Source organism: Aquila chrysaetos, chromosome 1 (genome assembly GCF_900496995.4).
Source record: "Aquila chrysaetos chrysaetos chromosome 1, bAquChr1.4, whole genome shotgun sequence".
NCBI classification, from domain to species: domain Eukaryota; kingdom Metazoa; phylum Chordata; class Aves; order Accipitriformes; family Accipitridae; genus Aquila; species Aquila chrysaetos.
In genome coordinates, this window is record NC_044004.1 from 77934819 (window position 1) to 77952152 (window position 17334).

General features: G+C 44.0%; 1 protein-coding gene across 1 annotated transcript in view; it reads right to left on the reverse strand.

The window, feature by feature from the left end:
• Positions 1 to 5494, reverse strand: part of FGF2 (fibroblast growth factor 2) — a 29816-nt gene extending 24322 nt beyond the window's left edge. Inside the window, exon 1 of the mRNA XM_030019528.2 lies at positions 4992 to 5494. Within this exon, the coding sequence (XP_029875388.1) occupies positions 4992 to 5178 (187 nt within the window). The 5' untranslated portion in view covers positions 5179 to 5494. The remainder of the gene's footprint in view (positions 1 to 4991) is intronic.
• Between the last annotated feature and the right edge of the window lie 11840 nt (positions 5495 to 17334).

A 17334-nucleotide genomic window follows, 5' to 3' on the forward strand; every position in this document is an offset into this window, starting at 1 on the left:
TTTCTGTGTTGACTATATCGCAAAGCATTAGTACTTGGCAAACCAGTTAAGGTCTGTGCAATAGATCAAAAGTAATGCAAAAAGAGTCCGTTTACAGAAGGACGTGGATAGAAGCAATATATTTGGACATTTAGGGCCAGGTTTTGCTTTTTTTTTTTTTTATTTAAAAAAAAAGTCAATCTCACCTAGTGCTAAGATTTGCAACAGGACGCCCTGTCAACAGCTCTGGCCACACCTGTGGGACACCGAAATGGGAGAGGAGATCTTCTGAGTCCCAGATAACTTACGCACCTATAAAAAACTAAGCACCAGGTACTGAAACTTCATACTAAAACACTTCTTGACATTTGCTCAAATTTTTCTTTCTGAGGATCACAGTTAGTTTTCTTCCATTTGCACAAACAGCAATCAGATTTCTATCTTCTTGATTAAGCTGGTATGCTCTAAAAGTCTGCATATACTCCAATACAGTCTTTTCAAAACATTTACAGCATAACCATTTAAATGTTGTGTATGATACAAGTAAAAATCATAACACTAACAACTACTTATGAAAGGAACTTTCTTAAGAAGAAAATTTCCTGGACCAGTATTACCGTATTTTACATGTTCTTGAGATATCTGTGGAAGAGTAGCCAGCTACTGAGCGGGAAGAAGGTATTTCAGACATCTGCAGGGTTGATAAAAGCTCATGCTGCTGAATCCTTTCCGAGTGACAGGCTGGAGCCTTGTCACCTCATTAAAGAGCGGACAAGAACGGCTCAGGATTCCTCGGACGCCTTGGTTTATGCTCACCGTGAAATAAAGCTGCTTGAGAAATTATGGAAATATATAAATGCCAACCATTCCTCAGTGAGGGAAACTGTGAAGGGAACCAGCTGTACTATTAGACATTTTCTAAAATGTATGGATAAGAGTTCCCTTTCCATTCCCCTTGCTTTTCCCCTTCACCAACACTGTAGCCTCTTTGAGGCAAACACCTCAGGAGAGTTTCTAAAAGCCTTTCCAAAAAGACTGCGTTCTTTGTACGTTTTCCAGGGCATAAATCAAAAGTTGTTGATCAACAACAACAACAACAAAAAAAGACAGTCATGTTTTTTGTTTTGCTTTAAACAACAAAACTCTAAGAAAGTGCCTTCTGTTTCTTGTTTGTCTGAAACATACCTCTTCAAGGGAAAAAAAACTCAACAGAAGTCCCCAGGGTGTGTCCAAAGGGGCACTTCACTTAAGTCACTGTTCAACACACATCAGATGTGGCAATATTGACCACGTAAGACGTATTGTCCTGTTTTTTAGCTGCATGAATCATATGATTCCAATCCTCCAGAACACAGGACGTCAACTTCCATTCCCAATTTCACTAACAACACAATTATGAATAAACCAAGGTGAATGGGGTGAGTGTAAAACAGTCAAAACAATCAGTGCCATGACATAAACCAGCCCATATATTTCGAACAAGCCGTCCCTTAGTACTAGAGGCAGAAGGAGGGGAGCAAAAAAGGACATGGATCATGGAAATTTGTTTACAGTATTAGACTTTAGTCTGAAACATAAAGAGATAGTCATTTGCTTTCTAAAATAAGAACTTCCTTTAAAAGTAAAAATGAGGCTGTGCTAACCAAATGCTGTTTTGTACAATTAATTCATAAGAACAGCAGCTACCACAAGAATCTCTCCTAACTGCCCTTTAATTAAATTTCTAAACCAAATTCTCTGCAGCCATTATATTTCTTTTCTCAAAACCATCTTACAAAACCTTTTAGTAAGAAAAACACCATGAGTTATTTGAAGTTTATATTTTCTTTGTTTATTTCTTTTTTTAAAGTCTTCTCACGTTCTCCAAGATTTATTGCCATCTGCCATGCCAACGTGACCTGCCAGGCATACCACAAGATTTCACAGGGACTTCCACAGAGCAGCATTCACCAGGTCAGAGTTCACCATCATGCAGATTCGTATCGAATGACGTATTCACAACAAAGATGCTAAGGATGTGAACCATGTAATGCCGCAGCAACATGCCTCGCTGACGCCTCAAGCACTGATTTCTCTACTTCTCAGAACTAGAGTTCCTCCAGGAAAAAAAAAAAAAAAAAAGAAAGGAAGGAAAAAAAACCCACCCACACAAAAAAAAAAAACCCAAAAACAAAAAGAGCTGTCTGATAATGAGAAAAGGAGAGCGTGACAGCAGGGGACAAGGGAGCAGCTCGGGCACGGGGGCACTCCTGCGCCTAGGTGCACTTGTTGGAAGTGAATCCCACCAGCCCTCCAGCTGTATCATGCTTACAAACCTGTCTTTTTAAACAGATTTTTTGCAGATGGCCAGAGAGTGCCAAGCTGGTGGGTACCTGAGGAGCTCCCCAGCAGCTGACTTTCTGCAGCAGAGGGCAGAGGCCACGCCAGTCATTTATAATTCAGGTTTTCCTTCACCTGTTGCCACCGCTCACTCAAGAGGAAAAAGGGTAGGAAAAGAGAGGGGCTGCAGGGAGACAAGTGCCAAAAGGAAAGGGGAAAGAATACTAGTGATCAGATAAGACTGAAGAGGCAGAGAAAAAAAAAGTACAGAGACAAAATGGAGAGCCAGAAAGAAAAGACAGCAAAAATACAGCTATAGAGCAGAACAGAGAAACTTGAAAGGGAAAGAGTAAGGCAGTATCACCAACATCAGAAAGATTTTCAAATATAATTCACTACTAGGAAAGCAGCATGAGAAGTCAGTTAAAAAATGTCTAGCATTGATAAGGCTTAAAAGGAAGACAAAACATGTATTAGATGGACTCAAGAACATAAAACTAGTAAGAGTTTTCCTGGCAGAAAAATTTTTAAAAGGGGGGGGGGGGGGGGGAGCTCTGTGATGAAAAAGATGACAACAATGAATACCACCACCGCTCAGGGCAGCTTGGCCCAGCCAGGTGAGCACAGAACACACACCACTACTGGCATTTCTCACCACAAACAGCAAGTACTGAATGAGACAAGAACCTGATAGCCGTGGCAACGTCTGGAGACCCAGCTTCAGCCTTGTACGTCCTCGACTCAACATCATCTCCCTTTGCAACAAGTTTCCAGCACATTCTCACAGCTACTTCTAGGGGTTGAGATGACATGTTTGACAAACTAACGAGACTTATATCCTGTAAGAATTCCCCCGTTTCCCAAATACAAAAAGCTAAAGCAAGCTGAATATATTACTGCACGCTTTCCAGCACAGACTTGATCCTGCGCAGTAACCAACTGGTATGTGTGAAAACCAAAGCACTTACCTATATGGTAAGTTAACGCTTTGCTTTAGGCGTCAACATTTGAAAAGTCCACATGCAATGATTTACTGCATTGCATTGGCAATAAACTTATTTTGTTACTACTCGCACATCATCAACTATGCTTCCCTTTAAACCAGTATCTGAGAAAGAGAGAAATGCAAACACGCAGGACCAAGTCTGAAAGCTTCCTGTACCTTTTCCTAAGAAGGCTAGGTGGCCTAATAAAGGATGCTAACTTTCCCAAAATATGCTGTTCCACATATATCTTCAGCCCATGTCAGGTACATTATTTCTACCAGAGTCACAAAATAGCCTCAAGACTGAAGCCCAACCTGGCAATACTGTTATTTGCAAAGTCTGTTACAGTATTTCTTTGGAATTGTTGGAAAAGCTTTTTTTTCTCTTTGTCCTCTGACTTCAGTCCCATCTGTGCATCTATCACTCAGAGCACAGGTGCAAAAAGCCAAAGAATCACAGTAAGACATTTCACCTGCTCTTTATGCCAAGCACCTGCAGGCAGGCCGCTGCTTGACCTTGCAGGTCAAGGTGCAGGCATTGTACAATAACAAGTTTTTCTCAAACAAGGAACTGCATTGAGACTATCTGACAGACATCTATACAGCAACTGCTTGTACCTGTTCTGAAGGAAACACCTCATGGGCATTTAAAAAACTTGCCGCTACATCCGCAAAACTCCATACTGAATACTTCCAAAATATTCTGAGGTCTGCAAAAAGGCATTTTGTTCCTGGGACAAAGAACAGCCTGCATTTGTAACAGCAACCTGCCCCCACGCTCCATCTGAGACGGCCTGTCGGAGAGTGGGCACCTGGCACTGCAGACGGCAGAGGCAAGCTCGGGTCACGGACCCTCAGACCGGACTAACCACTCAACCCACAGGCTGTGTTCCAAGCTCAGGAGCCTCTTCCTCCCTCAGAAGATCAGGTATCAGGGGACAAACTGCTTCTGCTGGAATCCATAGGTTTTGTTTGATCTGTATTTTATCCATCCTTGATTAAGTTTAAAACAAAAATAAATCACAACATGCAACATTTTAAGCCAAAAAGGTGTTCTAACAGTACGTTGTTATAAACAGTGCTTCCCTGAACAGATTTACATCTCTGTTCCTGAGAGTACTTGTACGCTAAGAGTACTTCTATTCATGACGACTTACCCGCTCCTGGGAGAAAAACCAACCTTCTTTCTACCTTCATGCAACTAACACATTTACCACTGCCGTGTAAAGCCATCAAGTGCCACTACAGCCATTTAAGAGCCACGCAAACAAATTCAGACACCTTCAAGCACGTAAGCAAATCTTTGTGCGTTTGACAAGCTCTGGACCGCGGCAGGTTGAATGAGGAGATGCCAACAGGAGTCTGCACCGAGGCAGAGCATCCCACCGGTGCCGATGCGGTGGTACCCGGCAGTGGGAAGGCCGGCGCGGTCTGGACCCACCAGCCGCGATACACACCTGTACGTGCAAATGAATAAACCCCACGTCCGTACATACCCACGTTTATTTACAGGCGCGTGTATGCATATTTACGCACTCTTTCTAAGCCAAGCTCGCTGCCGAGGCTTCAGCAGGGCAGGACGGCCGCCGAGGCGCCGGCCCCTCTCGGGAGCCCCGCTGCCCGGGGCGGAGGGGCCGCCGGGCCCGGGCCCCGGCCCCGGGCCCCGGCCCCGGCCCCAGCCCCGGCCCCGGCCCAGCGGGACACTCACTGTGAGGGTCGCTCTTCTCCCGGACGCCGTCCACCCTGCCGTCAGGGTTGATGCGCAGGAAGAAGCCGCCGTTCTTGCAGTAGAGCCGCTTGGGGTCCTTGAAGTGCCCGGGGGGGAAGGCGCCGCTGCCCCCGTCGTCGGGCAGCGCCGGCAGCGTGGTGATGCTCCCCGCCGCCGCCGCCGCCATGCGCCGGGCCCCGGCGGCGCCCCGCCGCGCCGGGCCCCCGCCGCCCCCCGCCGCCAGCCCCGGGCGGCCTCGTCCCCTGCCGCGGCCGTCCAGCCTCGCCTCGCCGCCGCCCCCCCCAAGCCCTTGCCCGGCCGGCCCCGCTGCCCGGCGCGGCCGAGGGTCCCGTCCCGTCCCGTCCTGTCCGCGGGAGCTGCGCAACGGCGCTGCCGGCCGGCGGGAGGAGGAGGGCGGGCAGGGAGAGCCCAGCACGCCGGGGACGGGCTCCCCGGCGGCACCGGGCTGCCCCCGCCGCCGCCGCCCCGCCCCCGACCGCCCCCGCTCCGCGCCGGGGGCCGCTCCCAGCCGCCGGGGGAGGCGGGCGCGGAACGGCGCTTGCTTCCGAGGGGCAGAGCGGGGCCGGCTGGCCCCGGGGATGGCACGGCGGGTCCCGTCCCGAGGCCGGGCCGTCCCGGGAGCGGGGTGGGGGAATCCCCGCCTGAATCGCGGGGCTTCGTTCCCTGAGAGCGCGGCCCTGCCGCGCTGCGCATCGGCCCCCGCCGCCGGTCGCTCCGGCAGCGCTGGAAAGGGGATGCAGCAAACGTGCCAGACTCGAGGTCGGACATCTTCTCCTCGGGCTTTAGGAATAACTAGAGAGTTATTTTTCAACCAGAAGAAGTTACGTGGCCTCTGTATCCTATTAAATTGTTTAACTCCCAGTACAATGAAGCGTGTTGATCTGTTAAAATCCACGTGGCAACCATTTCACTTCGGTGCATTTACTGGGCAGAAACCAGTTCTGGTCCCATTGAACTGCAGCGAACTGATCAACTGGTATCTACAAAAGGCAACATGTGAAAATTCTGGCACTGGCCTTCTAACAACACTACTAGTGTTTCTAAAACAAACGCGTACATGGTTTATAAAGGGTATCGACCCATCAAATACATTTTGTGCTTGAGGCTGACAACGAAACAGGACGAAGGGGTTTGTTTCCAAATCCACACTTTGTGCCCCAAATCTCCTCTCTAGCAGTGGGCTGTTCACGCCTGTTGCACCTTGGGAAGCTCTCTGACTTCAAAGGCAGCACAAGCAGCCCCGGATGATCCCAATGGGACAGCTAACGCTGGTCTTTTCATTTCACAGAGCCAACATACAGCAACCCGCACAAGGAAATAAACGCCAAAGCAAGACACACTGTCAAGCATATGAAATTTGCAATATTCTTTTTCCGAGCAAGTACATAAAGGAATTTTGTTGCCGGCCAACTTCCCTTCCCGACTCTGACCCCTCGCAAGCCATAAATTGTAAATCTTTACCAGAATCGGTGACAATTACACTGCTTCCCACCTCCTCACTCCAGAGACTTAATCATGATGAATGGAGCAGGCAGGGCAGGCGCAGGTTCACCCCCGTGTCAGCCAGCCACCCCCTCGCAGCACCGCAGGCGCGGCCAAGTGTCACACACTTGCCGTCATTCTCCACGCATGGGGATTTCAGCCCCATCACTCATGAGCATTCCCCCCCCCCCCCATTACATTCTCCAGCTTCTTGCCACCCGTCCACTTACGACACTTTCTGCTATTTCTCCTGGAAATCCCAGTGTTCCCGCTGTACCTGAGAGTTTTTGGACAGTCACAGCCAACAGCGAAGACCCTCCTCATTTCCTCTTGCTCTTCTTCTGCAACAGAAGCTGCGTTCAGGGCATTTTGCATTCTTGCATTGTAGAGTCTGCCAAAGTCCTTGCCTCTTTCTTGGAAGGAAGATGAAGGTAGATTCAGGTAGATGAATGGAAGGGGTGAAAACATAATTCTTAAACCTGTAAGAAGTTGGGGTTTTTTTAAAACCAAAATCCACCCCAAAACCCAAAAAACTTTTTCTAAAGACTAAACATCCACAGTTTCGCTCAACCATTTCTGTAACTCTGTCTTCCCCTGCACACACAACAGGCCGTTCACAGCTCTCACATATCAAACCCTGAGCGTTGCCCTGGGAAATCACACTTCAGCATCTCACAGGTCAGCATTCCATCTTCTGGGAAGAGGGACAGGGACGGACGGCAGGACAGGAGCAAGCCCCCGTACCCTGGGAGCATGCCGCACGAGCGCAGCCTTGGCCAGCTGGAAGCGCTGCCACCAAGCTGCCTGCAGCTTAAACACCAGGTTTTACAGGACGGGAACCCTGGTATTTCTGAGAGTCTTCTGAGCTCTGGCCCCCATGATGGGGCCCAACCCAGTGGTGGCAGGGTGGGTAAGGTAATCAGCTCAAATTCCTTATCAAATGATCCTTTTAAAAACTCGTGCAGCTACAAGTAAAATTATGGGGCTTGAGAGCTCTTTAGAAGCTTGTCATTGGGGCTTGTATCCGTGGGGCCTAGAAGTAAGAGACAACAAAGCTAAAATGAACGGTCATACTCCCTAAGCTATTGCACTTGCTTCAAGATCTGCCAATTTTCTTAATTTTTTTTTAATATATTTTCCTTTCTCTTCTTCAAATGGAAAACATAGCAGTTTTATTTTCTCCATTCTACTTTCTTCTGCACTCCAACCTCTTAATGTGGTCATTAATATTCCTCTTAACATTGACTATAGCAATTTTGGCAGTAGCATTTTCCTTTCTTGTGCGTCAACCACGTTACCCCTACCACCACCCTTCCTCAGCTTAGATCTTCTGCACAATTACAGCCATACGGCTACTTCCCCTCCACCCAAACCATTAATTATCCCTGCTTCCAACCCTCTTCATAAGCCATCTCTTGGCCTGCATAAAACATACTCCATGTTAAAATGCCTTCAACCCTACCTTCCTTCTACTTCAAATACTTACTTACTTCTACTTCTTCTACTTAGAGACATATTCTCTAACCTGTTCCATTTATTTAAATTACCTACATTTTTGTGTTTGTCTTGCATTGTTTTGTAACCAGCTAGATTTTCTAATAGAATCATAGAATATCTCAAGTTGGAAGGGCCCCATAAGGATCATTGAGTCCGACTACCTGCTCCTCGCAGGAATAGCTTACCTCTTAGAGAGAAAAACCTGGTTTATCCAGTGCTGCTCTCATATTTAGGGGTCATACTGAACACAAGGCACTTCACAAACAAGACAGACACCCCATTCCGACAGTAGGTAACTGTGGACCATCTCTTATGTCCAAACATCGCCTTTATTCAATATATACTGCTTAAATTTCTAGAGACCCTTAGGAGCATCATACTCAGAACATCGGGGGGGGGGGGGGGGGGGGGGGAGAAAGGGAAAAAAAAAAAAACAAAACACACAACCAAACCTAAATTATATTGTTAGCCTGGTTACAGAAAAACCTTGAAAAATGCAAGAGTAATTTTTGAGGTATTTTAAATTAGGAGTAACAAACTCCATCAGTTTTTCATTTTTAATCCAAAGTGCAAGAATTCAGCCTACAACTTTCCCAGACTTTCCAGCAGTTACTACTACAAATCCTGCCATATGACAACCCCAAAAAATTTCAATCACCTTTCATGGAAACTGCTTTTAGAGGGGTTTCAGCCATATGCCCCCGACAGTTTGCTAGGACTACGTCTCTACAATGTGTTTGGTCACACAGGTATCATAAAGATGGTGTTTGAAAAGCATGCTAAATTAATCTGCAGAAGACCTGATTTACTATAAAATTAAAACAAACCAAAAAAAGCCCTCACTTTTGAAAAGCAATTAAAACTACAGGAAAGCAAAGACACACAGGAACACCTCAGCTCATCCATCTTCCCACCATTAAGACATATCAGCAGATGATCTGTATCACCACAGCAGCAGGAAATGCTTCCAACTATTTGAAATGTAACCTGGCCTCCAGTCCATCACAGCACTTCTTGATTCTCTGGGTTTCTTGGCTTCCCAATCCCCCTCTTTGGTGCATGTCCAAGTAACAATTAGCCAAAAAGAGATGGATAAGCTGTGCCTCTTTTGAAGTTTTCTCTGTGTTGTCTAGCGCTCAGCTAGCAGTGGAAAAAACATCCCTCTCACTTCACCAGCATGTATCGATGATGAATGCCTCCCACCAAATTCTCAGACATTCACTTGTCAAAGGCAACGTCCTCCACAGAGTTCAAGACTCGTGGCCAAATCTTCTGTTAAGTGTCTTTGACTTCAGCGTTACGCTAGCACACAGTCTGGCCCTCGGTTTACAGGAGCGCAGGAGCTGCCAGACAGCTGGTGACACGCCACCGGGGAGTGCCAAGTCTCGGTCGGAGCAGGGAATAGCCTCTGTGTCGGCTGGCTTCGCGCGGTGCCTCAGTAAGGGTAAGCCTCATGCTCTCCAAATCATCAATGTTATACCACACACCCTGTCCTGAATCTTAAGAATGCAGTGATAAGAAACCTTATATACAGCCAAGACTTAGGTAGACTTCTCTTAACAGCAGGTTGCAGTTCTTCTAATTCAGCCTTACTTGGTCAACCCTTAGCATTAAGGCAGGCTGTTTCTTCCTCCAAATAACCCTGCAGGAAGAGGGGCTTGCAAAGTGAGAGGAAGGCAATTTGTAGTTCTAGTGCTTTGTGAAGAACAGAGTTGTACTAGGATCTGAAAGGGGAAGAGCATTCTCTCTCTCTCTCTTTCTTCTAACTTTCTGGATGTTACAATTCTCTGCTCCAGATGTCTCCCCCAGCTTAGGAAAAAAAAAAACCCAAACACAAAATGGGCATTATGTAGGTGGCCCTTGGATAAATCTACCTCAGTGCTCCCTCCAGGTGGAAGATAACCTTAATGTGAGAGAGCAGCTTTTGTGCAGGCAGTCCAGGCAGACATCTGGATAAATGAAATATAGTAAGTATCTTCATCTTCTAGTGAATTATTTATGTTTGAGATAACACACTTCTGGGGAAAAATTACTGCTTAACTTTAAATATATGTATATATGTCTTTCCTTCAAAGTCTGAGCATGAGTTTAAGAATTCAGTAGCAATTTATTCCCCAGAATTCTTAGTTCTTTCACCATCAATAGCTGATATTTATATTCTGGGTCAATATTCATATGCTCACTCAGGAGCTTGAATGCATGCTTCAGCTGCTTTGTATGATGGAAGCATACAGCCACAAATCTGTCTATAACAGACTAAATTTTTCTTCTAAATATTAGTTACTATAGAAAGCAGTCTCATTTTTTGCTCACATTTGTAAGTGCAGCTTATGAGAAAAAGTTTCTGTATTTTAAGTATATATGCATATTATTAAGAGCCTTAGAAAGTCTTCTTGCATGGTCACTTTTTTAAAAAAATCTGTAACATTAGTTCAGCTTTTCATTTACCTTTCTGATGACTTTATAACACTTCATCAATATTTTTTTTTTAAAAAACAAAAGCATATTTCCTCCCTCTTCATCTTTTTTTTCTGGTACAAATAGTAGAAAGAAATCACATCAACAATAGAAAAAAATCTCCTCCCTATTATAAACCTCTTAGAGTCTCCATTCCAGTTCAGAAGAGTATTTTATTCCTGTAAAGCACCAGTAGGCACTTGTTTATGTCTTTCTAAAGTAAAATTTTCTGAATATATGCTTAATCCGAATATGATCACAGATGGCCAAAACTTTGTTCTGGGTTGTCTTTACAAATGGTTGATGTTGGAAACAACAGCCCAGGGTGGCTGAAGATAAGAGAACTAGCAATCCAGTGAGACTTAAATTGGAAGTAAAACAAATTTGTTATGGTCCAAAATGATTGCACTTGGAAAAAGAACTGAACTGTCTAGAAGCAGTGACAGCTGTTGCAGATATAAGAGATATAGTAGTGACCTCAACTTATGAGAAACAAGAAATAGTGTTCTAAATACAAATATTTATGGAGGTTAGAGTTCAGAATTAGCAAAATCACCACTCTCCCTCTCTCTAATGTATATACAAACACATATATGCACTCTCTCTCTGTATCCACATTCTATAGAGTAATACATATAAATTAGCAAAATTACTCCAGGCTAAGAAAATAAACGACATCAATATAAAGATTGATAATATTCATTAAAAAAGACAATTTTAAAAAAGTACTCTGAAATCAAATATCATGACCTCAAAGAATTTAAGTTAATAATGGATTTCAGAGAAATCCAAATTTATTAAGGTAAGGGATTCCTTAGTGGGAACAATCATAAAGCCACATTTCTTTCTTGCAGCATTGCATTATAACCATAAGATCATGATTTAGGTATTTATCTCTCCTGATCTCATGCCACTGGAAGGGTAGTGGCTGAAAAGGTCAGTGGTCCAGCTGTCCTTCCTGTCTCCAGGACAGCGGTGGCTGAGCTGCCCCAGCGTGGGCTCTGGGTCAAGGCAGGTTATGGTATGTTGTGTTATGTTATGATGTGTTATGTTATGATGTGTTATAAGTCAGTACTCCTGTCAGTTGTCCCAAAGTAACTTATCCCTTGCTTAGGACTCAAGACACCTTTCAATTTCATTCTATCACTACAGGGTAAAGTAGTTGCTCTTGCACTGGAAATGCTTGGACACATGTTAAGAGATTACAGGGAGATCTTTTTCCCTGTAGTGGGGGGGGAAATCAGTGCTTGTGAGGCAGATACAAAAATGCAGCCAATGTCTGCTTGTCTTGTTGTTGTCGTTTAAGAAACCCATTAAGCCATTTGAACAGAGCACATACAAACATTTAAGAAGTGGATCTTCGCATAAACACAGAATAGTTGAGGTTGCAAGGCACCTCTGGAGATCATCTGGTCTGTCCCCCCCACTGAAGCAGGGCCACCTAGAACGGGTTGCAACAAGTCTACTTGCAACAATTCCAACAATTTTAACTCTAAACATTTCCACATCGACTACAAACAATTCTGGGTCAAAATTGTCTCTCTCACTGTGTTACACTGCCTAGCAAGTGATCAGGAAATAGTGGAAGATCTGTTGCAGATCTTTTAAATTAGGTTCTTGTCTTATAAGGGTTATAAGATTCATAACTTCCATATGGGCTAATTCTGGCGAATGCTAAATTATTGACAGGACTGCAGTTGGAAACTAAAATACAGGTGGAGGTGAGGAAAATACTCTTTCGGTTCACTGGTATGTTACAGTACAAGGCCAAACTAACTTCATGAAGTAATATAGCAAAGAGAGACTATTCCCAAGGAACAGGAGTTACCACATCATGCAGCTTTCATCATTTCACATTTAAGGGCAAGGAGAGATGAGATCAGCGAGACGTTACAAAGAAGAAAAAAACGTTATTTTACTAGATCATTAATTTAGTTTCTACCAGTTGCTCAATTGAAATCTTGCTCTGCATTATTTCTGTAGAATATATTAGCTGGTAGGTGGAAAATAGCAAGAATAAAAAAACAAAACCAAAACCCTCTCTCTTGGTAACAATCTGTACTGATAGTATTCCAGAAGGAATGTCACAACAACTCTCCCGTTTGTTTTCTCTTTGTTTCAGGATGGTTTCCATGGATCCTCAAACTTAAGCCCCACTGAAGGGTTCCCCAGCGCATAACGCCATGTAGCAGCAGGTCACAGACCAAGCATCATATGCAGAACACAAACAGAATTCCAGTAGCACAGTCAACACATTAAACCTCTCGCAAATACAGTTTACTGTTCAGGGTATTGGCACACCAGTATTTGAGAAAGGAGAGACAGGCCCTGGAACACTATTAAAAGTGCAAATAAATTATGCAGTCCCTTGTGCTGTATTAGGTTTTAGTTCCAGGGAGGGAGAACTATCCCAAATGAGTTTGAGGCAGCATTTAGTGCTGGGGTGGATATAGTTATTATTGCTCCACCACACCCCAATGCATCCATCCATGCAACAACTAGCTTAGGTGAAACGCTTTCTGCGATTCTGCCCTTTCGCAGCTATGAAATCATTCCTTACGTCTTTAAGTTTACCATTACTGCACACAAACCTACACCTCCTACATCTGAAGTTACAAGTACTGTAAGTGCAACTTAAGCCAACTGGCTCTTGTGAAATCTTGTTTGTTTCTTGGAGAGATGCTTAGTGCATTTCTTTGTTGTAGTTTAAAAAACTGTAATCTGCTGTCTGCAAGCCAAAACAGAATTTGTTATCTGCCAAAAAAATGACTTTGCCAACACTGTCCAGGGTATTATCTCAAACCTGACCTGCAATAATTAACTTCCAAGCATCTGGGAGGTGAAATTGCTCAGTGATCTGTCTTTTTCTATGCAAAAGCAATACTCATTACATGACAATCACTATTTAGCTTAAATTCATTTTTCCCCCTCAGGAAAAATTAGAGAATGAATGCCTGCAAAAAACACTTTGTTACACCCTTATTAATTTTATCAAGTGCAGTCTTCCACCAAGCAAGCACTTGATAGAAATTTTATGAGAATATGCTGATCTTTGAAAGCAACCTGAAGAGGGAAGAGGGTTTGTATGTTGCTATATAGTCCTTATCCCAGTGATAGTAAATTGATGTGCAAACGGATTTGGCTTTTTCACCACCAATCAAATATCTGTGTAAAGATATCACTGCTTACAGACATGAAAGCAGACAATCTGGAAAGTGGTAGGAGAAGGACCTGCTCATACTTGACTGGTTGCATGTTAATTTTCTCCGTAGAAGCTGTATTTACCTGGTCAAAGAACCACCAGTGAATGCTAAAGAGGACGTTTGCTCCGACATTGATGTGGCCAGCTACTGACCTCTGCCTTGCTCAATAGCAAGCATGAATTCCAGCCATTTCACACTTCAGATGGCATTTGGGAAAACTTCTCTACAGACCCCTATAACATTACAACAACATGCAAGAAAAGCTAGCTGTACCTTAAAGAGAATGCTGAAGGTACAAACACCAAGCAACACAGACTTAAGGGTGAAAAGCAAGAGTTCTAGGTGCCATTACCAGTCTGAATGTTTGCTCTGAAGCCTTAGTGGTCTGTTAATGTTGTTCATCTGCCCTAATCTAAAACTCACAAATTCTCTACTGATACCCTAAGGGGGTTATCAGCTGGTAACGGAGATGAAGCTGGACCCACTAGCTTTGCCACAGGCCACAGTTACTCTGTGACATAAACAGTAAAAGGTTGTCCCCCACAACATTGAGCAGCAGTAGTAGGGGTCAATGTACGCAGGTTATCAGTGGACTTCACAGTCTTCTGACAGCAGACGAAGGGAAAGGCTGTGTAATCCTCCCCAGACCCAGAAATGAAAACCAGGACGACACTGAAATAGGCACAGACTCAGCTTCCTTTCTCTTGTCTGCCCCACCCTCCACCCCCAGCCTGTCTCGTCTTCTCATCCTTTGTCCCCACCCTGTTCCTTTCCCTTCCCTTGCTGTCAGGCGCAGGTTTCTAGCCTGTTTCTAAATCTTTCCTCAGCTCCTCATGCCAAGCTCTGTCCTCTGGACTACTTGTCCTTTGTATCTCACTATGGCTCCAAGCCATGTGCTCCATAGCTAGGTTTCCTTTCCCACTCTTCTTAATCCCTGCCTCCTTTCTTGAAGTTCAAAGCCCACGTTCTCATTCCCCAGCCAATCCTCGTAACCTTGTAGCTTAGTTTTTCAATAGACTTTTTCATTTTTCTTTCCCCAACCACCTTCCCTCCTCACAGTAGTTCCCAACTCCCCATTTCACTCTCCTTGCAGGGTGGTAGCCTCCAGTCCCATCAGATTGCCCATCACCATCATGCTGGCATGCCTGCCTATGTACAACAGGTAACTCTGGACAATCTCCAGCCAGCTCTGCTGGGAGCCCTGCTCCTCAGGCCATCCCTCAGCCCTTGCTTCCCACACAAACCGCCCCAGGAGACCCAACACAGCCCCACACTGTCACATCACTTCGGCCCCGCGGTCCCCAGAATGTGAAGGAGGGGGCAGAGGAAGAGGGAGGCTGTTTCGCCCTGCTTGGTACCTCCCTTTCAACTATTCTCCAGCCCTTGGTTATAGAAGTTCTAACTGAGGCTATTCTGAAGCATCTGGACAAGTTTAATGGTTATAACACAATCAGTCACAAGGCTTCCTCTAAAATTTTGTGGAACTAGATGAAATTCTAACTGATCAGTTTCAAGCTCGCATGAATTCCTTTCTGACAAAAGGTTGAAAAGCTGAAACAATTTTTAACTCCTACAACTCTTATCACAAAACTCTTCATTCTTCTCTACAGAAGATACTATTACATAGATTACCTCAGCAATTGCAACCAATCACAAACTTGTACATGATCTAGGAGTGCTTCACTGCGGGGAAAAATAACAAAAATATATGTGGCTAACTTTATTGCCGTAAATATTAAGAGCTTTCATTCTGACTAATCGCATGCCTCGAGTAATTTCACTGAAGTCAACAAGTAAGTTGTAAAAACAACAAAAAACTCAGTAAGCAAATAATGGTAAAATCCTTTCCCTCAATGACCAGCAAGTCAAATTAATTGCAATTAATGATTTTAATGAATTAAATGAAACCAAGGTGGCCAGCTAGCATTTTTAGTGCGTATGTTTGCGTGCATATATTATGCATGCAAGGACGCATATAACTGAGTGCTCAGAAGTCTATTTTGTAAAATTCACTGGGCATCCTGGCCAAGATGAATGCTGGATTTTAGCTATTATTTCCACTCATAATTGAATTGCAATTTTTCAGAATAATATCAGAGTTTTCATATTAAAGTGACAGCAGTTTATGAATCAATTTATGGGCTTTGCCATCTAATGATTCATTTATTGTAAAAAGACCAAATTAATATCGATGATTCCTTTCAGTGGGTTACACATCACATTTTATGTCAGTTGCTCCCAATATGAAGTTGGGCTTTTCTTTTATTAATTTCTTCCCCATTGTTGCACTTCCCACTGTTGTTCTTGGAATACAAACAAATAAGGAGACTCACCTCAGAGATATTAGCCTTTTCTTATGACATCAGTGTGTAGGCTGTGCAAAATCAAGGCATCAGTTAGTCACTCGCACCATCTGTGTGGGCCCGGAGAAAGCAAGATGTAATCTGTCATATGGTGAGCTTTGTACAAAACAGCAACAATCCGTATTCAGCTGTGCAGATGAAATGGATCCCTCGAGGAGCTTCAGTCTCCCAGAGCGTGCGCTTGTGGGTGTCAGCTGCTGGGGGTCAGCTCTTCATAACTCAACGAGGGAAAACTTTCTTTTTGTTCAGACAAGAATTGGGAGGGTAGTGGCAGTCAGTTTCACAGACTAGAGTTTGCTAGCCAAACTGCGGTGGTATTAAATAGCATATGAAAATTTCAGAGCCAACATCCTTTCTCATTTTTACTGACGTAAGAAAATTTGCTCTGGAATGATTTGAATACAAGAAAGGAGAAAGTGATGAAATAATTTAAGTTTTTACTTCCCACAGGAGCAAACCCATTGTCTTCCCTGGCCTCTCTGAAGCTACCATGCTGTTGTTCCTCAAAGCGGGGAAGGCAACAGAAAAGGCTAAATGCATAGTTAGCAGGTCTACAAAAGTCCCCCTGCATAGCAGTGTGCGGAAGGAGGAACAAGATGTGCACAGGATATATCCCCAGGCTACCTCACCTATTTGGGTGGAATTTTCATTACTGTTTACTCACACCCCTCAAATAGCACCTCCCCACTGACTTCTTTGGCAGTCCTCTCTAGATTTTGGGTTTTAGTGCATACAGATGACAATTACATGAAGGTACAGCCAGATTTTTACCTACGGCACTTGTATGTTCCCAAGAAAAGTATACAAAAGCCTTTATGGCCCGACATCAAATTACTTCAGCTTGTGCTGTACAGAATTCCTGTGATACATGTTTTCACTAAATAGGTGTTTTGTCACAATCCCTACCATTATAAATACTGTACAATGACACCAATGCCATGCCAACTACTTCATTTTTATAAAGGATATCTGTGAAGATGACTTTCAAGGACAATTACGTATTCAAACCTCCTTTTCGCAGTGGTACCAAGTATCCTAAAAGGCATTACCTAGTTGCTGAGCAATGGTTCTCCTTTCTTCCTTATTGCTTGCTACCATTTTGGACTTTTTTTTTTTTTTAACGTAAAAAACTCTGATACTTATTTTCAGATTAAGAATACGATCTCATGCACAGATTTACTATTGAGCATAGCTATTTTTAGGGAACATTGGTTGTTTTCCTAGTGGCTAGTTTCTCCACAGAGACACAGATAAGCACAAATACTTTTCCCAGCTGTGGCTGTGGAATGGAGAACAGAACGGATCACCAGAGAACTGTGA